The sequence below is a fragment of the Pseudorasbora parva genome, chromosome 14, assembly GCF_024679245.1.
Source record: "Pseudorasbora parva isolate DD20220531a chromosome 14, ASM2467924v1, whole genome shotgun sequence".
Taxonomy (NCBI): Eukaryota; Metazoa; Chordata; class Actinopteri; order Cypriniformes; family Gobionidae; genus Pseudorasbora; species Pseudorasbora parva.
This window is the reverse complement of record NC_090185.1, coordinates 12,941,001-12,968,658: the sequence shown is the minus strand read 5'-3', so window position 1 is coordinate 12,968,658 and position 27,658 is coordinate 12,941,001. Positions and strand designations below refer to the sequence as shown.

General features: G+C 39.6%; 1 protein-coding gene across 1 annotated transcript in view; it reads left to right on the top strand.

Moving 5' to 3' along the window:
- The first annotated feature begins 2,938 nt into the window (after positions 1-2,938).
- Positions 2,939-27,658, top strand: part of LOC137039731 (uncharacterized) — a 38,779-nt gene continuing 14,059 nt past the window's right edge. The window contains exons 1-2 of the mRNA XM_067415007.1: positions 2,939-3,032; positions 15,592-15,933. Coding sequence (XP_067271108.1) covers positions 2,939-3,032; positions 15,592-15,933 — 436 coding nt within the window. The remainder of the gene's footprint in view (positions 3,033-15,591; positions 15,934-27,658) is intronic.

Sequence of the window (27,658 nt, the reverse complement as noted above, 5' to 3'; positions counted from 1 at the left end):
TTTCTTTAGGGGGTTCTTGTATTCTGCAACGTTTTGAATGTTCGTAAGGCTTGATAATTTAAAAAAAATAAGTTAAAAGTTAAGAGAAAAAAAAGAGAGAGAAAGAAAGAGCAGTTTCATTAACCTGTGTTTTATAACTTTGGAAAGGGGATGTAATGATAGGCATTCTATTGAGTAACCACAAGGTGGCAGTATAGCTTTGCCTTCTGTGTGATACCATGTTGTGGAGAAAAACATTAAAAAATAAAACACTCACAGCTTGCAGCTTACAGAAGCTAGCAGCACAAATGTTCATGTGTGACTTCTTGAATAATAGAAGACCGAACATAGTATATGTACACATAGTAATGAGAATATTACAGAGGAAATGAGAAGACACAGGAGACAACGCATTAGAGAAAATCCAAACATTTTAGAAAAAAGAGGGCAGTCAGGTAGTGTAATAGAGGAACCATTTACAATGTATGAAATGAAGAGAGCACTCTCAGGGGTAAGGAAAACTTCTCCTGGAAAGGACGACATTTATGTAGAATTGATCAAAAATTTATCATAAACATCATTAAATACAATATTAGGTTTGTATAATAGAGTATGGGAAATAGGGAAACTTCCTTCTGAGTGCAAACATGGGGTCAATTGGCAAGCCAGGGAAAGACAAAGCTCAACCAAGCAGCTATAGGCCAATAGCTCTGACATCTAACAAGCTAATGGAGAGAATGGTAATGTCAAGGTTAGTATGTTTTATTGAGAAAAAGGGTTTATTTTCACAATACCAGAGTGGTTTTAGGAAGGGGCGTAGCACTGTGGATTCTGTAATTAGTCTGGAGGCAGCAATAAGGAAGGCTCAAGTAAACAAAGAGGTAGTAGTTGGAGTGTTCTTTGATATTGAGAAGGCATACGATATGTTATGGAAAGAGGGTTTGTTAATGAAACTGGATAAAATGGGAATTACTGGACAGATGTATGATTGGATCATGGACTTTTTATTGAATAGGACAGTACAAGTTAGAATAGGGACAACATATTCACAAATATATACAATAGACAATGGAACTCCCCAAGGTAGCGTGTGTAGGCCAATACTTTTTAACAATATGGTTAATGATATATATACTCAAATTGACACAGGAATAGGGAGGTCACTGTACGCAGATGATGGTGCACTATGGAAAAAGGGAAGAAATGAAATATTTGTTGTAAAAAGTCTGCAGGGAGCAGTAAATAAGGTAGAAAATTGGGCAAATGAGTGGGGTTTCCGGTTTTCAATTGCAAAAACGCAGGTAATTTGTTTTACAAAAAGGAGGATAAATAGTAGAGTAAGTATAAAAATGTATGGTCATGAATTGGAACAAGTTAAAATGTTAAGATTTTTAGGTATGTAGATGGACTCTAAATTAACATTTGGCATTCATATTCAAAAGCTAATAGATAAATGTAAAAAGGGAATAAATGTAATGAGGTGCTTGGCTGGGGTAGAGTGGGGTACGAGTAGACAGTCTTTAAGAAGAATATATAGCTCCTTAATAAAATTGGCAATAGATTATGGTAGTCTGATATACAGCTCTGCAGCAGAAACATGGCTCAAAAAGATTGAGATAATTCAGACTCAAGCTCTAAGGATTTGCTGTGGTGCATTTAGAACATCTCCAGTACCATCTATTCAAGTAGAGATGGGAGAAATGCCATTAGAAGTTTGTAGGAGAAAGTTAAGAATGAGATACTGGATCAATGTAAAAGGACATGATGAAAGGCATCCAGTTAAAAAGGTACTTGAAAACTGTTCGGAATATGAGTACGGAAATATAAAGAGTTTTGGTTGGGTAGCAAATAAGGAGGCACTGGAAACAGGTATAACTGAGATAGAAGTAGCTCCTTCTGTTGCAATTTCATCTATACCCCAATGGTTATTCCCAATGCCAAATATAGACCTATTCATACATAATGAGATACATAAGAATGAATCAAATTTGCCATCAAAAGTAATCGTTCAACAATATATTATTCAAGCATATAACAACATGACTCAAATATTTACAGATGGATCAAAAGATCCGGAAACGGGTAGAGCAGCTGCAGCAATATATATTCCTCAGTACAATATTAAAATATCAAAAAGAGCAACAGATCATATATTTGTTTTTACAACAAAACTGATAGCCATGTTATTGGCTTTACAATGGATAGAAGAAAAGCAGCCTAATAGTAGTGTGATATGTACAGACTCACTATCAGCTCTGCAGAGTTTAGAAAGTGGAAAATCTTTTGCAAGACAAGATATTTTAAATGAAACATTACAGAAGCTATATAACATAAAGCATTTAGGTGTAAGGGTGAGTTTTTTGTGGGTTCCTGCCCATGTCGGAGTTAAGGGAAATGAGGAAGCTGATAAACTGGCAAAGGAGTTGTTGAAAGATCATGAGATCAAAATCAGAGTTCAGATGAGTAAAGCGGAAATAAAGGGGCTGATTGGGACTAAAGTGAAAAAGAGGTGGCAGAGGTTATGGGATAATGAAATAAGAGGAATAAAAATGTGGGGGTGGAAAGAACAACTATAAATAACAGGAAAAAGGATGTGATAATTACAAGATTACGTATTGGGCATACTTCACTAAATCAAAATCTATATAAAATAAGTAAACATGAAACTGGTAATTGCGACAAATGTTATTATAAAAATATTATTAGAATGTGTAGCATACAATAGAGAAAGACTTGAATTAATTCAGTCACTAAATGATAGGGGTGTAAGTAATTATTCACTAAAGGAAATATTAGGAGAAGGAACAAAGTATGACAAAGTATGACCCCCCCAACCCCCCCCCCCCCCCCCCCCCAAAGTGTATTCAACCAAGTAGTGCTCCATACTCCAACCCAGTAGGTGGCAGAAATGCACCTTTAGTTGGTTTGCCAACCGCCATATAAACAACAGAAGAAGAAGATGAAGAAGAAAAAGAAAAAGAAGAAGAGACGCACCCAGAGAAAACGGCAGGCAGCCCCGCGGCTGACACGCAACAGAAACGCCACGCTTGCAGGCAAAATCGATAATTATGTTGTTTTTTTATTATGACAATTAGGTATATATATTGAATAGAGTTTCAAACATGAACATGTCATTTATTAATATGTATTCGTGTCAAAATACATTTTTTCTTTGTCTAGCCTACTCTGTGTGGTGTTGTCATCCACATTATAGAGACACTCGCGCTCCTGCCACAGCTGAATAACTTTTTCTACCATATGGTGGAGTTCCACTTTGTGATCCTGCTGGTCTTCATTTCTTGTTTGTTGATTTTCGTTGGCTTGTAGTCAGTGATTTCCGGTTTCAGTAGCGATGCGTCATGTGTTCTAAAATCGGCTGTTTGATATCCTGTACTGTATGGAATCTATGGCCATGATATACTACGCGATTTTTCATGGAATCTGTCGGCTCAAATCTGCAGACTGGCTCTGACTTTTGTCAACTAGCGTCAACTTGTTCAGATTCTAAATCGGGGGAAAATCGGGTAGTTTATTCCAGCCTTTAGAGAGTGAAGATCTATTATCAGAGTGGATTCCGAAGGGGGCGGAATACAATGGACTCTGTATTATGTCTAGAGTCAGACATCAGAAAAGCACAAACAAAGTAGTAATAGCTGTTTGTTTTTTTATGTGGAAAAGGCATATGCTGTGGAAAGAAGGATTACTAATAAAGTTAAGTCTTTGGGATTTGGAGGTAAAACATATAATTGGGTTGAAAAAATTTTTTATTAAACAGGAAAATACAAGTAACAGTAGGTGAAGAATACTCCAGTGTGTATACAGTGGAGAATAGAACACCACAAGGTAGTGTATGTAGTCCGATATTATTTAATATAATGATTCATGATATTTTCTCTCAAGTTTAACAAAACATTGGAAAAGCTTTATATGCAGATGATGAGGCTTTGTGGATTAGAGGTCGTAATATAACTTATATTAATAAAAAAATGCAAGGAGCAATAGTTGAAGTTGAAAAGTGGGCTAATAAATGGGGTTTTAAATTATCTGTAGCAAAACACAGGTCATTTGTTTTTCAAGGCGGCATAAAGTCACACCTCTATCTTTAAAATTGTATGGGAATCCTCTGGAGTAAGTCAAACCAGTAAGGTTTCTTGGGGTTTGGTTTGATGAAAAATTAACATGGAAAGTTAATTTGGATAAAATTAAGGACAAATGTAAAAAGATTATTAATATTTTTTGGTGTTTGTCAGGACAGGAATGGGGAGCAAGTATTGCTTATGTCAGCAGCAGAATCAATTCTAAAACAATTATATGTATTGCAAGCTCAAGCTTCTAAGAATCTGCAGTGGATCATTTAAAACATCCCCGTTGTCATCAATGCAGGTGGAAATGGGCGAAATGCCTTTAGGCATCAGGCGAATGAAGCTGATGTTGACATATTGGGTTAATATCCAGGGACAAAATGTTTTGCATCCTAATATCCAGGGACAAAATGTTTTGCATCCTGTCAAAAGTGTATTAAAAGAGTGCTGGGAACATAATGAACAAACGTTGTAAGTTTGGGTGGATAGGTGATGCAAATGCTAGGATCAATATCAGTATCAATATCCTCCATCCCTCCATAGTTATTCCCCTCCCCTGCTATTGACCTCAATATAAAGTGGGAAATAAATAATAAATCTAAACAATTTCCAGTGTGTCATATAGTGAGGAATTATTTTGAGATGAATTTCCAAGATTCAGTGGTTTTATTTACAGATGGATCAAAAGATCCGGATACAGGATATGCAGGGGCAGTTGTATATATTCCAACATATGATTTTTATATCAAGAAAAGAGTTACCAATCATTTGTCAGTTTATACAACAGTTATTAGCGATATTATTAGCCTTGCAGTGGTTAGAGGGGAAAAAAAACTAAATAACAGTCATTGCATCTGATAGTTATTCTGCACTGGAAAGTATAAAATCTGGCAGGTCATCTTTTAGAATGGACATAATTAATGCAATTTTCCATAAGGTATATAATTTGAAGATGTAAGGCAAAGAAACACTATTTGTTTGATCTACAAGTTCCATTAAGCAAAATGGAAGCTAAAGTATATTAGGAAATGCGTGTATTCAGTATGGCAGATACATTGGGATGATACTGCATTAGGCAGACACTTGTATACTATACAAAATCAAGTTGGTTCTGGGAGGAGGGAGAGCAGGAATCGAAGAGAATGAAGTATTATAACTCGGATGAGAATAGGTCACACAGGACTTAATAGTACACTAAGATTGGAAAGCATCCAACTTCACAAACTTGTCAACAAGAAACAGTTGAGCATGTACTGTTTCATTGTGTGAAGTATAATAATGAGAGACATCACCTTATTCAGTCACTTAAGATAGCAAAACATCATGACTTTACATTGCCATGTTTGTTAGGGAAAACAGATAGCAAGTTGAATGATGATATTAAATTTTGGAAAGTAAGTAAATTATACAAAAGAATATGTTTTGATTGATTGTTTATTTGTTATGTTTTATTTTCCAGTTTGTTTATTTGTTTTGATTGTTTTTATTTTATTCGTGTTTGTTTATCTATATGCCGTATACAAATAATATCATTATCCATACTCCCTTCCAGTCGGTGGCGGTAATGCACCAATAAGTTAGGTTGCCAACCGCCAATAAACAGCAAAAGAAGAAGAAGAAGAAGAAGCAGAAGCTAGGCCGGAAGAACGGAGCCGTGTAGACCATGGTGTAGACTGTTTCGTTTATTTTGGACATTGTTCTAGGACGATGAACTCAGCGCGATTCTAAAATAACCTAATTATTCATCTTTATTGAATAATTTATTGAAACATGCTATCACTCTTTCTATTTTTATTATTCGTAGTATACGGTAAGTTTAACCTCTGTCTTCATTTTGGTTTCGATATAAGTTAGACACGAAGTTTATCATTTCTACGTAAGGATTAGTATGCATGGGTTAGGGTTAGATAATCTAGTTTAGTATAATCTAGTTAGATAATCTAGTTTAGTAAACATACAAAATCGTATACATATCTAATTGAGAGGTGCTCAAGATAAAAGGTGCTTTTGAGATAAAAGTGCGTATTATAGTACGAATTGCATTTATCGTGCAATTCATTAGCAAAAGTTAGGTTTTATATGCACTTTATGGCGTGTAATACGCACGTGTAAACAGAGTGCGAATTACGGGGGGTGGTGGTTACTGCTTCTTCACTTCTAACCATCATGGTCCACTACCATATCAATCCCCACTGTAATCGCTAAATGCAACATGTTTCATTAAGATAGTATTAGAGTTATCAGGTTAAACTACATTTATCGAACTAAAATTTGAAATAGAACTTAAAGGCTACTAACCAATTAAAAACGAATTCAAATAAGTTACTAGCATGTACTATTTAGCCTAGGCTGCGTGCTCTTTTTATGTTTCCACAGGTTTCACTGATGTAATGTTTATTTTCAAATTCATTTTGAGTTTTTAATAGAGTCTGGGATCGTGACGTAGGCAACGCAATGCATTTTGGGACTTTAGGTCACGTAGGCCGCTGTCGATGTTGTATAGGAAATGGACGCGTTCTAAAAGTAGAACTAGTTCAGCTAAAAACAGTTACAATGGTGAATGCGTGTTGTGTCATTAACTGTCATAATCGCACTCACGACAGGAGTGGAAACCTAATCGCAAATGGAGTGTGATTGTTTAGCTTTCCCTCCTGGAAACAGCACATTGGATCTCATTCGTGTACTTTAGGACACAGACACTACATAGCGAATGTGTAGTAGTGGAGGTAGTCGTAAAAACCTGTGTTAGATAGTTAAAAACACATTCTAATGGTGTACACTTGCTGTTACGGACTGTTATAGCCTCTCCCGTGAACTGCGTGGGGGGGGGGGGGGGGGGTGCGGTTAGTTTAAGGGTAGGGTTAGGCACAGGTGTGGTGATGCGGGTTAGTTTAAGAGTAGAGTTAGGGACAGACACAGATGGAGTAGATCAAGTCCATCAACAGCCCAAATGACGTGCCCTCAAATGACATGCAATTTTTCAGTTTACCAGCTTGGAAACAACAGGTGAAGGTGAAAGTAAACCTCAATGAAAATAAACAGCTTACCCAAAATGTGTCTTTATAATTTGTTTATTTATTTATTATTCATAACCGATATATTACAGATTTATGATTTCTGAACTCCATATGCGTACGCCATAAATAATGAAAACACATCTGGACAATCTTCATTGCTTCTCTCAGTAGAAGACTCTTGTACTTGCACCTTTTAAGTCCAGTAAAACAGTTTTTTACTGTAACTTAGGCTAAATTTGCGTTCACAATTCAAATCATTTCAAAGCTGCATTACAGGCCATACTCTCATATGTTATCCCTTATGATTACGTTATGCTATGGAATTGCGATATGATATATGTTGATTAAACAAATGACCACTGGCTGAGATCAAGCAATATTATTTTAAATATCAGATACAGACCTTTTCGTTAGGCTAACGTTATATTAAAAAAAACTGCGAAAGAGAAATCAATGTGTAGTCCTGTGTGTGGTGCGATAGACGGCCGTATGATTTCTGATTGTATGAAATGAGATGAATATGTGCAATGTCCTGGCATTATGACTGAGTGCTCATGTACGCAAGAGATTCAAATATTAGTACATTCATTCCAAGTGAGTGCAAGCAGTTGTTAAATAACGCGAATACAGTCGTTTTTTCTCTAGTGATTCGTATTTATCATTGTACGCTCATGAGCGTGACCTAAAACATGGCGGCGGCTGCCCAGAATGCAACGCGCAGTGACGTTGATTCCCAGACTCTATTCGTTTTTAAAGTGTTTTTTTGTTGTTGAAAATTCTTAGTTTTTATTAGTTTTAGTGGTTTTAGTCACATCTTCTATACTGAATTCACACCCAAATACCACAGCTGTACAATTTTCACACCCTATAATAAATTTACCCTATACAGTCAATAGCCTACTTGATCTGGATTTTGAAGCAGCAAACATTCAGTGTAAAAGTAACAAAACAAAAAAAAGACTACATTATTTAATATTTGAATCACAGCTAGTGTTTTGACATCGACAACCACAATCAAAAACTGCATTTTACCTCAAACTTGATTGCAACATACTCCGCAAGAACAGAGAAAAAAGTTCTCGCTCCCAGGGCTGCGAGAACAAAATGACGTCATTTTGTTCTCGCAGCCCTGGTTCGGGAGTTCTCGCAGCTTGTTCTCGACACATCGCCTGAGCAGAACTTTTTTTTTGCAGGTGTTCGAGAACTGTTGTGTGATTGGTCATACATTTAAAGTGGGCGGGGTTAATGCGGAGAAACGCAGATGGTCGGCATCCAAAACTAATAGTACCTCCCCAGTACCCCCTGTAATTCGAACTATGCGTGTAACCCACACCACTTATCCTTCCCAAGGGGTTAACAGTGCGTAGCATATGCACACAAAAACACATTTCATAGGGGAGAATGGGGACGGGTGCAACACCTTTTGCATTTTCGTAAGTTTTTATTAGAAAGTGTTAAATTAACGTATTAACATTTTGGCTAAGTTAAATTAACTGTATAACTAAAAACGGGGGGGGGGGGGAGTATTTCAAAGTAAGTAACAACCATGTTTTAGTTTATTAACTACATTGTGGCCTAGTCTGGCAGTATTTACTAAAAACGGGGATATACCTGCTGGCTATTGAATGATGTGATTAGTAGTTAGTAGTTAATTGCTTTTTAGGCCCCTTCAACACGAAGCCAGCGCTTTCCCAATCCGATCTTTTTTTCCCCTCGTTTCAAGAAATATCTGCGTATACATTTGCTACATAACAGATGTGTTTTATTAATGCCTATACCTACCCCAACCCTAAACATACCTTTACAATAATGCAGATATACGTTAAAGAGGTACTTCAGCGCTGGGAAGATGAATCTGTATTTAAACTGGGTCCTCAATGTAGTAGTAGAAATGTGAAATTATTTTTTAATTTGGTGCCTTCTAGACTGAGAAAAGACAAAAAATGTATTTTTGTCCCATGGGGATGAAAGACTACAAATCCCAGAATGCTTCGCTGCCCTATGAGGCCATTCCCAAAGCCACCAACTTGATTACTGTGACTGAGTTAGAGAAGACACTAGAAATAAAAACTGAACGTGTCGTTCAATATAATGAGTGAGTCACCGCACGATTATCACAGCACTGAGCACTAACTGCACGAGTGATGAGAGCTGAGGTAATCGCGACTACACTCGCGGCATACATTCACAACTCGAGTTCAGTCTGGCGCGTTTCAGTTCATGCCTTTGCAAGCTTAACTTTCATAGAAATTAATTTGAGAAGTTAAAAGACTTACATTGCTTACCATATCTCCGTTTAAATGAGTGCCTGTATAGCTGCCAGCTGAGCTCTCCCTGCAAGCTGAGTATAATCTCCCATCCCCCATGCGCGGATTCAAAACATGAGGAAATGGCTCCCTCTGCTGGCTGTAGTCTTTAGCCTTTGGGCAAACATTCCTCCTATGATGCAAATATCGTCAATTTGCATCATAGGAGGAATTTTTCCAGAAATCAAATGCATAAATCTCTTGTCTCAGGGGGATATAAGGGGGAAAGCACAATCATTTGAATATACTCCAGGGTTTCTACTGATACAAAGCCATATGCTAATCGCTGAAGTAACCCTTTAATTAAATGACTAGATATTGATGTGCGCATGCCCAGTGCCCGTAGTTGTATCCCTTAACTTTTTCACCGTGCTGGACGTAGTGTGATGACATCACCATTTCAGAAAATATACGGATTCACTGTACACACGAAAACGGAAGATGATCGTTTTCAGATTTACCCACTTTTGGACCCGGTTTCGAAAAATATCGGATTCACGCTTCTAAAACGCCGCATCCGTGTGGACGAAATGCTGATACGGTACAAAATGTATACGTATACAGCTAAACGCGTCTCCGTGTGGACGGGGCCTTAGAGTAACTTACACAGGTTATGTAGCTTAGATTAATTGTTGTCACAGCCATGATAACTTGGTATGCTAGCTTAACACAATAGCTTTGACACATAGCTGTTCAGGGGTTTCAAACTCAGTTCCTGGAGGGCCACAGCCCTGCAGACTTTAGCTTCAACCTTAATTAAACACCTGATCCAGCTAATCAAGTCCTTCAGGCTTATTTGAAAACTAGAGGTATGTGTTGGCACATAGTTAAGCTTGGAACATTCTCTGCAAGAACAAATACATTTGTTTGTTTTCTCGAGTTGGCAAGAACAAGAACAAAGTTTGTTCTGGCCAGTACATTTCATACCTCACGAGAAAAGCAGGTGCTGATCATCTGCGTTTTTCCGCTTTAACCACGGCCACTTTAAATATCTGACCAATCACACAATAGTTCTCAAATACCCGCAAGAAAAAAGTTCTGCTCAGGCGATGTGTCGAGAACAAGCTGAGAGAACTCCCAAACCAGCGCTGCGAGAACAAGATGACGTCATTTTGTTATTGCAGCCCTATGTTGCAGCCTTTAAAGCTAAACTCTGCAGGACTGTGGCCCTCCAAGAACTGAGTTTGACACCCCTGAGCTGTCTTTTAGAAGCCAAGAAAACACAGACTAAAATTATATAACTTTATACTGCTTTATGCAAACATGAAAGCATTACTTGTATAAAGTGTATATTTTGGCCATTCGATTTTCCTTAAAGAAACGGGTATTCAAAAACAAAAAATGGCTCCTTTTTCGTTTTTTTCATTTTTTAAACAAAACGAAAAACAAGAATTCAGCATGATTTTTCGTTTTTCGTTCAGAGGTAGAAAATGAATAAACAGCTTGAATATTCGATTTCTACACATGGGCGGTAATTATACGCCCGTGTCTGCTGATTGGTCAGCCAAAGATCAAACTGCTCTTCCTCAGTTAAGCACAGCAGAATAAAAGTCCTGTGCTGCTACAGTATAGGCATATGGCTTCTTAACGAGTGTATTGCAGCTACATTTTATCTTTTATTAATCAAACAACCAGACTAACGAATGGCTCGACACGACCCATACCCCCAGGGAAAGAGCCTAGACAGGACTTTCCTCTGTGTATAAATTCACATAGGCCTGGGTATGGCAGGATTACAGCTGTCCACCCCGGTGTCCCAGTCTTAAAAAAAAAGAAAAAAAAGTTAATTAAGATATAAATTAATATAATTAGTTATTTAATATTTTAAACACTAATACAAAACTGATAACTGACAACCAGAGAACAATAGTTAAATTAGTAGTCTTAAATAAGTCTTAAATTACGTCGGGTTAAATAAACTAAATAAGCATACAAACATGCCAAACAATCAAGCGAAGACCAGCATGTAGGCTAAAAGTTCAGGAAATACGCAGCAGCTATAGCTACCTTTGTTTTTGAGTTTATTTCATCAATATTGAGTATTAGCCTAATTGATACCGAACAAAATGGTGTGTTATTTTCTTTGCCATGTTAACTTCCAAAGAACAGCATGTGGGTTCTCTCCACGCTGTTTTGACAGAGAAAATCTGACACACAGATTTTGAGAGTTGCCCATCCAAACAAAACAGAAGTCTACAGGAGATGTGAGGAACATTGTGTACAACACTACATAGCCATAAGTGGATTTTAAATGTACAAGAACCTAGGGATGGGTACCGAAACCCGGTATTAAACGGGCCCAGGGGGGATTTTTACACAGAAGAAAGCCCTGTCTAGGTTGAGGCTCTGCCCCTGAATGTGTCGAGCCATTCATTAGTCTGGTTGTTTGATTAATAAAAGATTAAATGTAGCTGCAATAAATGCGTTAACAATCCGTACAGCTGTTGCAGTGCAGGACTTTTATTCTGCTGTGCTTAACTGAGGAAGAGCAGTTTGATCGACACGGGCGTATAATTACCGCCCACCTGTAGAAATCGAATATTCAAGCTGTTTATTCATTTTCTACCTTTGAACAAAAAAAGGAAAAATCATGCTGGATTCTTGTTTTTCGTTTTGTTTAAAAAATGAAAAAACGAAAAAGGAGCCGTTTTTTGTTTTTGAATACCCGTTTCTATAAGGAAAATCGAATGGCCAAAATATACACTGACCGCCTAGGCATACTGCAATAAAATACTATTCTTGTTGAGTATTTTGGTCCTGAGACGAGACGCATTTATTTGAGAAGCAACATGAAGGATTATGAAGGAACAGCATCTTTAGTTTATTAGTTTCGTTGTATAAACTAAGGACAATACACAAATTAAATTACTGTTAGTGCAGATAAAATATATACTTTCAAGATAAAATCTATGAAAATAAGTATTAATGGCTTATGCAGAGTTGCGTATCAAGTACGCTTTCTTGTTTTTATGCTTAATTACCTATATGTAAAAAAATAAAGGGTATAGTCTGCTAAATGTAATGCAAGATGTTCCATTAAAAATTTCCTTAAACTATTATATTTTTCTATACTGCAATACTTTACCATGTATGGCTATATATTGATACATCTAAAGGTATTTTGAAATGTGAATGTCATATTCATAATTTATCCTTAATTGTGTAAATATAGTGCACATATAGTGGTATGTTTAATGTATACAAACATTCATGGAATGAGTTGCAGCAGATTTCTATTTCCCAGCGTGCTTTGTTTCTGACTTTTAAAAGAGAGTCAATGTTAAAATTATGTAATGTGTTTTGCTCAATATTAATATAAGGGGAGATTTGTTAGTGTTTTAAGTTGTATTGTTTTGGAACTTAAAAGGGTTTCTGGTATGTCTGTGTTTTGGGGTTACCATTGGGCTGAAGAGTAGAGCCTGTGGTCAGGATGACGATTGGCCAAAGTTCATTAAGACAATATGTTACTTTATTTAAAAAGTATTGGCTATGCTCTCTTCAGCACAATTACTGTCTCTGTGCTAAATACTTCTGTACATGTATGCTTATGTATTGTTAAATATATAGTTAGCTATATATGAAAATATGAAACATCTCATAAGAAATATAATATTGTTGTATATATTTGTGTATATATACTGCATGTGTAAATATGCTTTTAATATACAGTCTTGTTCAAAATAATAGCAGTACAATGTGACTAACCAGAATAATCAAGGTTTTTCGTATATTTTTTTATTGCTACGTGGCAAACAAGTTACCAGTAGGTTCAGTAGATTCTCAGAAAACAAATGAGACCCAGCATTCATGATATGCACGCTCTTAAGGCTGTGCAATTGGGCAATTAGTTGAATTAGTTGAAAGGGGTGTGTTCAAAAAAATAGCAGTGTGGCATTCAATCACTGAGGTCATCAATTTTGTGAAGAAACAGGTGTGAATCAGGTGGCCCCTATTTAAGGATGAAGCCAACACTTGTTGAACATGCATTTGAAAGCTGAGGAAAATGGGTCGTTCAAGACATTGTTCAGAAGAACAGCGTACTTTGATTAAAAAGTTGATTAGAGAGGGGAAAACCTATAAAGAGGTGCAAAAAATGATAGGCTGTTCAGCTAAAATGATCTCCAATGCCTTAAAATGGAGAGCAAAACCAGAGAGACGTGGAAGAAAACGGAAGACAACCATCAAAATGGATAGAAGAATAACCAGAATGGCAAAGGCTCAGCCAATGATCACCTCCAGGATGATCAAAGACAGTCTGGAGTTACCTGTAAGTACCGTGACAGTTAGAAGACGTCTGTGTGAAGCTAATCTATTTTCAAGAATCCCCCGCAAAGTCCCTCTGTTAAAAAAAAGGCATGTGCAGAAGAGGTTACAATTTGCCAAAAAACACATCAACTGGCCTAAAGAGAAATGGAGGAACATTTTGTGGACTGATGAGAGTAAAATTGTTCTTTTTGGGTCCAAGGGCCACAGGCAGTTTGTGAGACGACCCCCAAACTCTGAATTCAAGCCACAGTACACAGTGAAGACAGTGAAGCATGGAGGTGCAAGCATCATGATATGGGCATGTTTCTCCTACTATGGTGTTGGGCCTATTTATCGCATACCAGGGATCATGGATAAGTTTGCATATGTTAAAATACTTGAAGAGGTCATGTTGCCCTATGCTGAAGAGGACATGCCCTTGAAACGGTTGTTTCAACAAGACAATGACCCAAAACACACTTGTAAACGGGCAAAGTCTTGGTTCCAAACCAACAAAATTAATGTTATGGAGTGGCCAGCCCAATCTCCAGACCTTAATCCAATTGAGAACTTGTGGGGTGATATCAAAAATGCTGTTTCTGAAGCAAAACCAAGAAATGTGAATGAATTGTGGAATGTTGTTAAAGAATCATGGAGTGGAATAACAGCTGAGAGGTGCCACAAGTTGGTTGACTCCATGCCACACAGATGTCAAGCAGTTTTAAAAAACTGTGGTCATACAACTAAATATTAGTTTAGTGATTCACAGGATTGCTAAATCCCAGAAAAAAAAATGTTTGTACAAAATAGTTTTGAGTTTGTACAGTCAAAGGTAGACACTGCTATTTTTTTGAACACACCCCTTTCAACTAATTGCCCAATTGCACAGCCTTAAGAGCGTGCATATCATGAATGCTGGGTCTTGTTTGTTTTCTGACAATCTACTGAACCTACTGGTAACTTGTTTGCCACGTAGCAATTAAAAATATACTAAAAACCTTGATTATTCTGGTTAGTCACATTCTACTGCTATTATTTTGAACAAGACTGTATTTATACAAATGTACCACATCTTATTGCATGCACATCTATGTTATAAAGTGTATTACTGATTATAAAATTAGAATTACATATATGTAAATATATTGTCACTTATTTTTGTATGAAAAGCGGCACTTCCTTAAGTATTATTCAACAATATTGTAATATATTTACACAATATATTAGTCTGTATGTTTTGTAATATACCATTATTAAATCAGTTAATATATTGATAATTCACTCACACACACACACATATATATATATATATATATATATATATATATATATATATATATATATATATATATATATATATATATATATATATATAAGGAAATATATATATAAGGAAATATATATATATATAAGGAAATATATATATATATATATATAAGGAAATATATTTTCTTTGCATAAGGGTATTGTAAACTCTTAAAGGATTACTTCACTTCAAAATTAAAATTTCCTGATATTTTACTCACTCCCATCTCATCCAAGATGTCATGTTTCTTTCTTCAGTCAAAAAGAAATTAAGTTTGTAAGGAAAACATTACAGGATTTTTGTTCACATAATGGACTTCAATGGCAACCAAAATGTTGAAGGTCCAAATCAATGCAGTTTCAAAGGAAGGGCTTCAGAATCTCGGTACGATCCCAGGCGAGCCAGACGGGGAATAGGGTCTTATCTAACGAAACCATCAGCCATTAAAACATTTTTTTATAATATTATAATGGTTCTGTCATTACCATTAGAGTACATATAGAGTTGAATGAGCTATTGTACTTGGATAAAAATGCTTTTAGGATACACATTAAGCATCCCTGTAATCTGTTTTGTCTGTTCAGCAGCTCACACAATGATTTCAGTCGAATCTGTTAAAAAATGTTTAACATAAACTGTTTCTGTTTGTTCTCCAGGTGTGTCTAATTCAGAGACAGATGAAACTGAATTTGAGTCAGTGTCAGCGATGGAGGGAAGTTCCGTTATTCTTCGCACTGATCTTACTGAAATACAGAACGATGATACCATTCTGTGGCTGTTTGGAGCCAAAGACTTTCTCATATTTCACCTAATAAGAAAGCATGATCTGACTTCAGTTTTTCTCACCGATGATAAGAGATTCAGAGACAGATTACAGGTGGACCAAAAGACTGGATCTCTGACCATCAGGAACACCAGAGTCAGACACTCAGGACAATATAAACTCAGCATCTCTAGACAAAAGACTACAACAAAGATATTTAAAGTTACTGTCATTGGTGAGTATCTCAAATCTATCAATAGAACAATGATCATGTGTTAATTAGGGCTGTGTATTGACAAGACTCTGGCGATACAATACGTATCACGATACAGGGGTTACGATACGATATATTGCGATATTGTAAGAGAGGCAATATATTGCGATATTTCTTTTTTGTTTTATTTTTGTTTTTTATAATTTAAAAGAATAAAGAACACAACCATAAGCCTAAAACACGAGACAAAGTATTTTATTTAATTAATACAGTATAATTTATATCACTAATCATATGCAATGTGCAATCTAAGTTGAGGGAAATGTAAAGTTACTGCAGGATTCTTTGTGTAAATGTTTTAAAGGTTCACAGTATAGCAGTGGCTATTTAACAACAGAAAGTGCAGTCCATTTCATGACTGAATGACTGTTTGTTTTATATTTAACACAGCAGCCCCGATCACACAGAACGCGTTTTTGCAGCGAGAGGCGGCTTTTTTGAATAGATTTCGTTTGGCAGAGAGCGTTATGCGCGCTGCTTATGCGCCCTGGGCGCCTCGCGTTTAAACCGCTTGCTGCGCCTCGCGTTCTTGAAGGAGCGCTCCGAGTGCATGAAGTTGAAAAAAAGTCAACTCTGAGCGGAAAAGCGTGCAACATCATCGTGCTTATTTTCTGTTGTCCAGTCGAATGAATGAAACGGCAGGCCTTCCGTTTTGTTGACCGTTACATTGATTTGACTGACAGTACAGGTGATTCGGGGGTTGCCTAGAAACATTAAAGCGCACTGCTCATTTTTGAATGAAAAAACGCCGACCAAAAAAGGGAGTGCAGTGCGCCTCGCGTTTTCGAACCTGAAAAACGCGTTGTGTGATCGGACCCTAAAGCTGTTTTCTATAAAGCAGTCTATTGTATAAAGTGCTATTTCCAGTAACGTTACTGAACTGCAGAGCTGGTGCATCCATATCCACATCGCTATTATCTTTTGTTCTCCTGCCACCGCTGTCAGTTTTGGTGTGTGTTTATTTTGTTACTGAGAGGAAAACGTGCAGTACATTCTATCGAAACGCTTCTCAGCAGCGCGGGTGACATCAGGATGTTAAGCAAGCTCTCTGTTTCAATGTGTTTCCCGAGTATTAGATTATAACTTGGCCTATTTTGCAAAAAAAATGATTCTTGTCGATTTCTTTAGTGGCTTCTTTTTAGCTGAAGCCAACATGAGTCTACACTTCAGCTCTGTATACTGCAAGAGCGGAATAATTCTATCGTCTTGAGAGCTGGGTTTGCTAATGTAAACACTAGCACTTTCACCCATAGACAGTAAAAGAAATGGACCGAGCGATCCCATTGACGTCAACGGCGAAAGAATGAAGTCAACCTAGGGGCACTCACTTCCTGATGGCTGAGTGAACTGCGTAGGCTCAGACTGAGCTTGACGACGTAGATGTGACGTGAGCCTCCTGTCTGACAGCTGTAGGTCTTCTAGTAGTTGTGGAAAGTGAAAGCTGAATCACGTTGTTTAAATATTTTCTCCCGTTGCTTTTGGCTCACTATGGGCTTCTCCCCATTCTTCCCCCTTGACTTTTTCAGCCTTTGTCTCCACGTCCAAAAGATTGCCTGCGAGCGTCTCCTCAGGTCTATACGGTAATTTCTCAACTGTGTGACAGGGTCGCGTTGGTTATGACGCAATCGTTAGCCTATTTTTACAAAAACAGCTTCTGCAGGGCGATAGTGTAAGATACAAGGTAATGGAGCCTTTTATACATTGTCGTGTTTCTTTAGAAATAAACAATGGACAAATGGAGTCTTTAAACGTCTCAGATGTAAAGTTATTCACTGTCAAAGTGACTCAAAAATGAATGGGAGTCAATGAGATGCTAACAGCAGGTGATGGCTTGGTTAGCAATGGCAGCCCCTAGGGGTGGAACGCTTTCCGAGCGCTAGATTACCCCCTTGCTTTCACCTTGCGCTTCTCCGGGTCTGCGTCCGTTATACGTTCTGAGATAACACTGCCATCTAGCGGTTGGGTGTTATACAGTCTGTGGTTTAAACCAAGCCTGTAGTCTCCCTCTCAGATACTGAAGCTTTCGCGCCTCGATCGCCCCCCGCTGACCGGTCCCAGTATAGCCGCCCCTCTGTGTTTTCTAATGGACGCGAGGCAAACTAAATAATAAAATTACACTTCAAAAAATTTCCCCCAAAGTTAGTTTATGTCACTGAAGGCAGTTATCATCACGATGATTTCATTTCAGGTGTTCGTTTTAAAAATAAGTTTAGTTTGAGTTAGTTATTTAATGCTATAAAAACGGGGGGTGTGACGTCATGATTGACAGCTGAGACTGACGGCTTCTCTGAGTGAAGTTGTCACTGAGGCACTAACGGACTTTTTTCGAAATTTTTTGGAGCAGATTAGAGCTTTAGCTTTAATTTCTACATTTCCATAACTGTTTATTTCACACCAACATAATTAATTGTTCTGCATCTGTGAGAGTGTGAGCGGGCTTTTGATATCACGACTGTACTTCCTGCTCTACTTCCTGCGCTCTACTGCGCAACTCCGGTCCCGAAATCGCTACTGCGCAGACTCGGTCCCAAGATGTCCGCGCCGTGCAAGGCCGCCTGAAAGCTTCAAATCTGCCAAGCAGAAAAGGATGATGTCGAGTCGTCCATATTTTTTTTACGGTCTATGGTTTAAACCGAACACAAAGCCACGAATCTTGGATGTAAATAAATAAATATATAAATATCGATACAGCGTTTTTGAGAATCGATACAGTATCGCCAAACATATCGCGATATTCACGTGTATCGATATTTTCTTCCACCCCTAGTGTTAATAATTTGGTCATTTGGTTTTCATGTTTCACGCTATTTTTACCCTAGGTTAGTATTCATGATTATTCATGTTTTGAATATCCAACACAAGTAGGCCAATTCAAAAAAGGTATTTTAAATCTTTCTTAGAATATTTCAGTGTTTAAATTCAATAGTTGACTGTTCAGTTGACTGTTTTTGTGTCAGGTGGTACAACCAAATATTTGGTATGTATGTATGTGCAAATGCCACTGACAAGTACATAGTAGTTAAATACAACAAAGTGTGACCAATTTTCTTTACTTTATATGATAGTGGCATTTAAAATTATTGTCATGAAAATAATTGAACGTGTAAAACATCTTAGAACAATGATTAAATAATGCAATCTTATCTTAAATGCATTATTTAGCTTAGATAATGTTTTTATTTTTATTTCATGGGGACATTCATTTCAGTTATACACCACCAAACTTTCTGGTTGCACCACCTGAGGTTTGCAACTAAGCATACATGAATCGGCTTCTATGTTTGGATGTCTGTGTCAGCTTTGGCCTATGCTAGTTCATACATATTATTTTAATACAACAAACTTTATGACATTGGCTGCACCACCTGGCATGGAAAGTGTACAAACCTACCCATGCTTTAAAGTAGCTGATTTGATCAGTGTTTGAGGGAAATCTACAAATCCTCCTCTTCTGGATGCTGCATTATCATGATTACTATTATTATACTGCTTACTTTTCAATTCATAAAAGAGCCATGTTAGCAGTTTGGCCATCCTGACATTTGAGAATATTCAAATTACTGGAAATTGTTAGTAAATGTTAGTCAAAGAAAAGCTTTTACCAAGCCCAGAAAACGATCAGTGCTTCATCTTTGTCATCTGTTGCAAAACACAGACTCTACAGAATAAGCACGTGTAATTCAGTAGCCCCGCCCACCGACTCATCGGATCACGCTAGCCAACAGCAATAAACATGCCGAAGAAGATAGCAAGATATTTTGGAAGAACAGTCGCTGCATAAGCTTCCTTCACATCATAATATTAGGAATGTGTGATGCTTCATTTATTTTTAATGAAGTTCCAGCTCACGTAGGGAAGACATTGTACGTGTGTTCGCTTCATTTCACCGAAGAATCGCTTGTAACCAAGTCTCAGGTCGATACTGGATTTGTAGGCATATTGAGATTAAAACACAATGCTGTACTTTCTAAATTGGATCTGACAGGAATTGTGCAACACACTTATGTGAGTAAAACGTGTTTTTATATGTTATAGTTGTTCAGGGTGTGTTTTTTCCAGACGGGCTACCAAAACGTAAGCCTGTTGGCAGGCCGGTAAGTCTCAAATCATGAAGTAATATTCCCTTCTTGATCTGGGCGCACGCGTGTGTGTATGTGCGCGTGTGTGGTTATCGCTTATATACACCGATTGGACGGTCCAAAAGTAATACAAAAGTAATATTCCAATCAATCGCGGGTGGATGAGAAATAAATCATTGTGTTTGTTTGATAAAGACGTTTACGAGCCCTGTAATCAAGAGAATCATTCCAGTTGCCACTTTCAAAACAATTCCTCCCTCATGTTAACTGAACTGACAGCTCATTAAATATGCATATCTTATCCAATCCTAGCCATGGGCGTTTACTTCTAACACTTCTAACGCCGGCTTTACACCGCAAGCAGTGCATTGGCATGGCAGAAGCAGTGCATATGTAGAGTGGGAGCCGTGCGCGCGCCCGCTGGTCATTTAGGCCGGAAGACACACTGCAAGCGTGGCGTTTCTGCTGCGTGTCAGCCGCGGGGCGGCTGCGCAGGGTTTTCTCTGTCTTTGCACACCAGAAGCGTGTCTGACGCGGCGCTGCTGCTGCTGGGAAGCCCTATACTTCATGTTAAATATAAATATATTGCCTATTGATACAGCAAAGACAACGTCGGCAGTAGCCTATTGACCATACATACATATGGTATTGACGGCAAAATAGGCTACAGAATATTTCGTTCTGTATTGACAGGTTTAATATTTCAAAATCAATAATTATGTTGTTTTTTATTATTACAAGTAGGCCTATATCTGCATTGATGTTAACCTAAAGACTTTCAAACATGAAAATGTCATTTATTAATATGTATTCGTGTCAAAATGGCATATAAACTCCTTTTCCTATGCTGTTTTGCCTAGAAACGCTTCCAACACGCTCGCGTGTCGCGTGAAAAATAGGCGTCTCTTCTATTTGAAGCATGCACGCGTTTTCCGCGCTGCTCGGACCACGCGGCTGACGCAGGCAGTATGCAAGCGCTAACCGTTTAACATGGGAGCAGAAATAAAAACGGACACGCCACGCAGCCGAGACGCTCACGGCACACTTGCAGTGTGTCCCCGGCCTTACACTGCCAGCGTTTGTCTCGCGCAGCTGAACCGCGGCTTGTGTATTGCAAATACAGACGAATATTATACATTCTGTCAGATTTTCCAGTGTTTTCCTCGAACACCTGTTATTCTCATTTTGATTTATGATGCGCTGCATGTATCCGCTGCAAATGTGACCATTTTCCCCTCTGTCCCAAACACACATGCTTATAACATGTTGTATTGATGAGTACAGGAATCGACTCTCGGTGTCAACTCTGTTGCTGTGTCTGAATTCGCTCTAGTGTACTGAATGTTTACTGAATCTCTCATCTAAAGTGCATGGCAGTTGAGTGCACTATAAGCAAGGAGTGAATGAAATCAAGCGATCAGCGAGGTAATACACTGACGTAATACACCGTGTCAGAGAGCTTTTGCAGAAACTTTGTCACACACATTTATTTGAGTGCTTACTTTTGAAATAGAAAACAATCAAAGTGACTTTAGTTTGTAATTATAAGCTTTCTCCATGCTAGCTTTAGTTTAATGAAAGGTGCACTATGTAGTATTTTTGCAGTAAAATACCCAAAAAACACTAGGCCGGTGTTATATATTTTGCTCAGTTGAGTTCTTACAATATCCCAAATGTTTCCAACTATTTGTAAATTATGAGAAAATTTTAACTAAGGACCGGGACGTTTCAGCATAGCGTTTGAGGAAGTCGCCTGTCAATCACGTCATATCTGCGTTATCCTTGGTTTCGGGTTTTATTTGGCAGGAGTGCTTTACTCCTAGCAGTGTGAACAAGTGAACGCACGGAGTAACGTCAATTTCAACACACATGTATCTAATATGATAAACAGAGCTGCATTACCTCAAAATCATAACCGGAAGAGCGGATCAGTGCAGGCGCCTGCTGAGTATGTGTCCCGTCCCGTCATAATAAAAGTCCCGGTGTTCGCGAGCCGTGTGTTTGTTCAATCTCTCCAGCGGCTGTGCTCAGCTCCACAACACTCGGCCCTGCTCTGCTTTACACTACAGTAACGTTAATAACCGCATGCATGAATCCGCAACGTGATTTCTGCCAGTGTCCTATTTTCCACCGGCTGTGAGGTGAAGACCACATGTCCCAAGATGCTGCGCTCAAACTTTGCGTCAGCAAACTACGCATTTGTTTTGAATAGGCGCCCTCCAGTGCACGGAAAGTTGCATAGTGCACCTCTAAAGGTATAAATTATTGCAATAAATATAGATTTGGTTTCCCATGGTTAACCATGTGTTTATTAAACTAACCATAAATCATAAAAATATCAAGAAGAAACAGATCAATAGTGTGCATTATTTTATGCATAGTATCTTTAACTCACTTTTTAAGACAATGATCATGTGCGTTTTGCGCCATCACTCGACTACATCTTTATTAGTGGAAAAAAATACAGAAACGTTGATAGCCACGAAAGTCATCGCTTAATTGGACTAATTTGGACGGCCACGCTAAAAGTATGTGGTTTTAATAAGGGGATTTTAGGACTTTGTGTCGAGGGGAAATAATTTAAGTTTGTAACAACAGCAAATTTGTTTTGATGTGAAGTAAATGGAGTCGAGAAGTGGATTCCATAGACTCCCACAGTAGGAGTCGGGAATTGGAGTCGACTCCAAAAAACCTGGAATTGAAACCCTAGTATACACACTATACTGTCAATGTCCAGAAAGGTAATCAAACATCTTTATTTGAGAATTGAACACAAACAATGAAAAGTAGACTGCTGAATAAAGTCGTAGTTTTTGTGATTTTGGACCAAAATGTATTTTCGATGCTTCAAGAGATTCTAATTAACTGATGTCTCATATGGACTACTTTGATGATGTTTTTATTCCCTTTCTGAACATGGACAGTATAGTGTGCATACACTTGGATACGCTCTCAGACTAAATATAAAATATCTTAAACTGTGTTCTGAAGATGACCGGAGGTCTTATGGGTGTGGAACGAACGACATTAGGGTGAGTCATTAATGACATAAATTTCATTTTTGGGTAAACTAACCCTTTAACCCTTATCTTGGGTTTGACCCCAGACACTACTTTGTGGGTTACACACCCAAGAATATCTGCATACCTGGAAGAACAAACCTGCATATCAATGTACATGTCCAACCTAAAAATATGCTAAAAAAAAAAACCTTAAAAAAAGTATGTAAAATTAATAATTCAGTCTATATTTTAAGTATCGTACAGTATAAGTCTTGTGACAATGCATAGTCTATGCAAAACCATGCAATGTGCAGGTCCTTCTCAAAAAAATAGCATATTGTGATAAAGTTCATTATTTTCCATAATGTAATGATAAAAATTCAACTTACATATATTTTAGATTCATTGCACTCCAACTGAAATATTTCAGGTATTTTATTGTTTTAATACTGATGATTTTGGCATACAGCTCATGAAAACCCAAAATTCTCAAAAAATTAGCATATCATGAAAAGGTTCTCTAAACGAGCTATTAACCTAATCTGAATCAACTAATTAACTCTAAACACCTGCAAAAGATTCCTGAGGCTTTTAAAAACTCCCAGCCTGGTTCATTACTCAAAACCGCAATCATGGGTAAGACTGCCGACCCGACTGCTGTCCAGAAGGCCATCATTGACACCCTCAAGAGACACAGAAAGAAATTTCTGAACGAATAGGCTGTTCCCAGAGTGCTGTATCAAGGCACCTCAGTGCGAAGTCTGTGGGAAGGAAAAAATGTGGCAAAAAACACTGCACAACGAGAAGAGGTGACCGGACCCTGAGGAAGATTGTGGAGAAGGACCGATTCCAGACCTTGGGGGACCTGCGGAAGCAGTGGACTGAGTCTGGAGTAGAAACATCCAGAGCCACCGTGCACAGGCGTGTGCAGGAAATGGGCTACAGGTGCCGCATTCCCCAGGTCAAGACACTTTTGGGCTACAGAGAAGCAGCACTGGACTGTTGCTCAGTGGTCCAAAGTACTTTTTTCGGATGAAAGCAAATTTTGCATGTCATTCGGAAATCAAGGTGCCAGAGTCTGGTGGAAGACTTGGGAGAAGGCAATGCCCAAATGCCTGAAGTCCAGTGTCAAGTACCCACAGTCAGTGATGGTCTGGGGTGCCATGTCAACTGCTGGTGTTGGTCCACTGTGTTTTATCAATGGCAGGGTCAATGCAGCTAGCTATCAGGAGATTTTGCAGCACTTCATGCTTCCATCTGCTGAAAAGCTTTATGGAGATGAAGATTTGGTTTTTCAGCACGACCTGGCACCTGCTCACAGTGCCAAAACCACTGGTAAATGGTTTACTGACCATGGTATTACTGTGCTCAATTGACCTGCTAACTCTCCTGACCTGAACCCCATAGAGAATCTGTGGGATATTGTGAAGAGAAAGTTGAGAGATGCAAGACCCAACACTCTGGATGAGCTTAAGGCCGCTATCGAAGCATCCTGGGCCTCCATAACACCTCAGCAGTGCCACAGGCTGATCGCCTCCATGCCACGCCGCATTGAAGCAGTCATTTCTGCAAAAGGATTCCCGACCAAGTATTGAGTGCATAACTGAACATAATTATTTGAAGGTTGACTCTTTTTGTATTAAAAACACATTTCTTTTATTGGTCAGATGAAATATGCTAATTGTTTGGAATTTGGGGTTTTCATGAGCTGTATGCCAAAATCATCAGTATTAAACAATAAAAGACCTGAAATATTTCAGTTGGTGTGCAATGAATCTAAAAAATATGAAAGTTGAATTTTTATCATTGCATTATGGAAAATAACGAACTTTATCACAATATGCTAATTTTTTTAGAAGGACCTGTATATTTGTCATTCTGAGTACCGGTATATACATATATGACGAGCATACACATGCATTTTTTAAAATTAATTATTAATTTAGTAAAAATAAGATTGTGTGGTTGTTGAAAGGTAGTGTAATGGCAAAATAATTAACTCTGTCGCTTCACTGATTAAGAGACAAACATTAGCCAATTATCTTTATAAAGGTTTATTTCTTGCTAGAAAGAGCCACAGTTATCAGAGCCTTCATCGAGTGTGAACTAAAAACATAACAGAAGTCACAATCTCTTATACCCCTATTGTATAAACAATCCCTCTCAGTAGTTTTCCACACATGGTAAGAGTGTTAAACATAGCACAAAAGTGTCCAGCATGGCAGAGACACATATTAGCTCTTGTATGAATACAAACACACTCTAAATAATCAATATTCTTCAGTGATTACGAATTTACCATAACAGTAGACATTTGAACTTGAAAATAAATGTCAAAGACTTTATAACAGTGTTAAATTTGATTTTCCATGTATATTTCCACCATGTATATTTCCTTGTCCGCTGTAGAGTAATGCAGGGAGTCTTGTGATAGGTTGTTAAGCCAGCCAATCAGAATTTAGCAGTCTCATCTCTGATTGGCTGACATCAAAATAAGCTTATTTTAAATGCAAAATTGATTTTCATTCGCTCTAAATACTTTCTTATTTGCGAGATGAACATTTCTCCGCAAAACTCAGTTCCCTTTCGAGAGAGGTTCCTCGTATTACGTATGGGGAAAAACTCCTTTTCTCGAGAATATGAAGCAAAACTTTAATAAAGGTATCCATGTAAAGCGCAGTGCCGCTGAACGGCCATAGCTCAGCGCGAGGAGCGCTCTGATTGGCCGGGCCACGGCAACTGCATGAACCTATGGTGAGGCGGCTGAGAGGAACGAGCCAATGGGGGGCGTTCCAGGAGCCCGCCGAAAAAAGGTGCTTATATTTGCATACAGGAGGCTATATAAAGCCCTAATTTCGCCATAGGTGTCAGATTTTATCTCCTTCAGCGATACCTTCGCTGACCTCCGGAAGAAGCAACCGCCGTTGAAAAGGCACCAGCGGAACCTGCAGCTGAGGACGACGGACTCCCTCTCCGCCTTCTCTGCCGTTCCAGCTACGCCATCCGGCGATCGTATCCTTTTAAACTCTCTTCTCCTAAAAGAGCGCGGGGCGTTGTTTCAAATGCCTCGCATTTCCTGCGGCTCTTGCAGAGCTCCTCTCCTTGGCGGCGACCGTCACGTCATCTGTGTGGCATGCCTTGGACGGGACCACGTGCAGCTCGCACTCTCTCAGGGCGGCTGCCCCGAGTGCGATGAGATGGCGCTGCAGACCCTTCGGGCTCGCCTCGCCACCTTCGACCAGGTCCCTCCTCCTGCCGCTGGGCCGCGCCGCAAGAAACGCCGCGACCAGAGACTGCCGGAACGGTCTGGCGACTGCACGCCGGATGACTCCCCGCGTGCCTCGCCATCGCCGGTCACCTTCACCCAGGAGGAACAGCGTCCCTCTCATGCAGCGGCCTGTTCGGTTTCCTTCGGTGGCCCGTCGCCAGAGAATGATGAGGACAGCCTCTCCACAGCCGCTTCTGGTAGCGAGTGGTCAGCTTCTGTCTCGGAGCCCCCCGCTTCGACGCAGACCGCCACGAGCGCCAAATCTAACGTCGACGCGGAACTCATCCGCGTGCTCTCCAGGGCCGTGGAAGACCTCGGGCTCGAGTGGTCCCAGCCCGATGAGCCAACGCGCAGCAGATTGGACGAGTGGTTCCTGGAAAGCCGCCGCCTCTCTTCTCCTCAGAAGCCCGCGCCTTTCTTCCCTGAGGTACACGACGAGCTTACGAAGTCGTGGAAGTCGCCCTACTCTGCTCGCGCCAGATCCGCCTTTTCCCCAGCGCTCTCCGTTGTCGACGGCGCTAAGGAAAAAGGCTATGAGTCTCTTCCTCCTCTCGAGGAGGCTGTCGCCGCGCACCTCTGCCCGCCCTCCTCCTCCAGAGGATGGCAGTCCAGGGCTCAGCACCCGTCCAAGCCCTGCCGCACCACTTCTGCTCTCGCTGGCCGGGCATATGCCTCCGCTGGCCAGGCTTCCGCGGCCCTTCACACCCCTTCACACCATGGCTGTCCTTCAGGTGTTCCAGGCCAGACTTCTCCGCTCCTTGGATGAGTCTGTCCCCGACTCCGAGGTTTTGAAGGACCTCCGCAGCGCGACGGACTTGGCCCTTCGCGCCACTAAAGCCACTGCACAAGCCATCGGGAAAAATATGGCTAACCTGACGGTCTTAGAGAGGCACCTTTGGCTGAATTTGACCGAGATGAAGGACGCGGATAAAGCCTCCTTTTTGGACGCCCCCATCTCCACTACCGGTCTCTTCGGCCCGTCAGTCGTGGGTTTCGCGGAGCGTTTCACTGAAGCGCAAAAGGCTTCGCAGGCTATGAGGCATTTCCTGCCTAAGCGCTCCAGCTCGTCTTCAGGCCAGGGACGCTCTCGAGGTAGACCCCCGCCTTCTCAACCCGCTAAGCCGGCAGAGCCACCTTCCCGGCCTCGCTCCTCTTCTGGACCGCGCCAACGTTCCCGCTCCGCGAACCGCAGCAGTCGGCCTGAACGCCGGGGACCTCGACCCAGGCTTGTGTTGAACCCCGAGCCTCCGAAGCCGTCCTAGCCGCAGGGATAAAAAGGAGATGGTCAGGTCTCGCCTCGGCCGGACCCCCATCTCTCCCTCCCGGTCTCCCAGTTC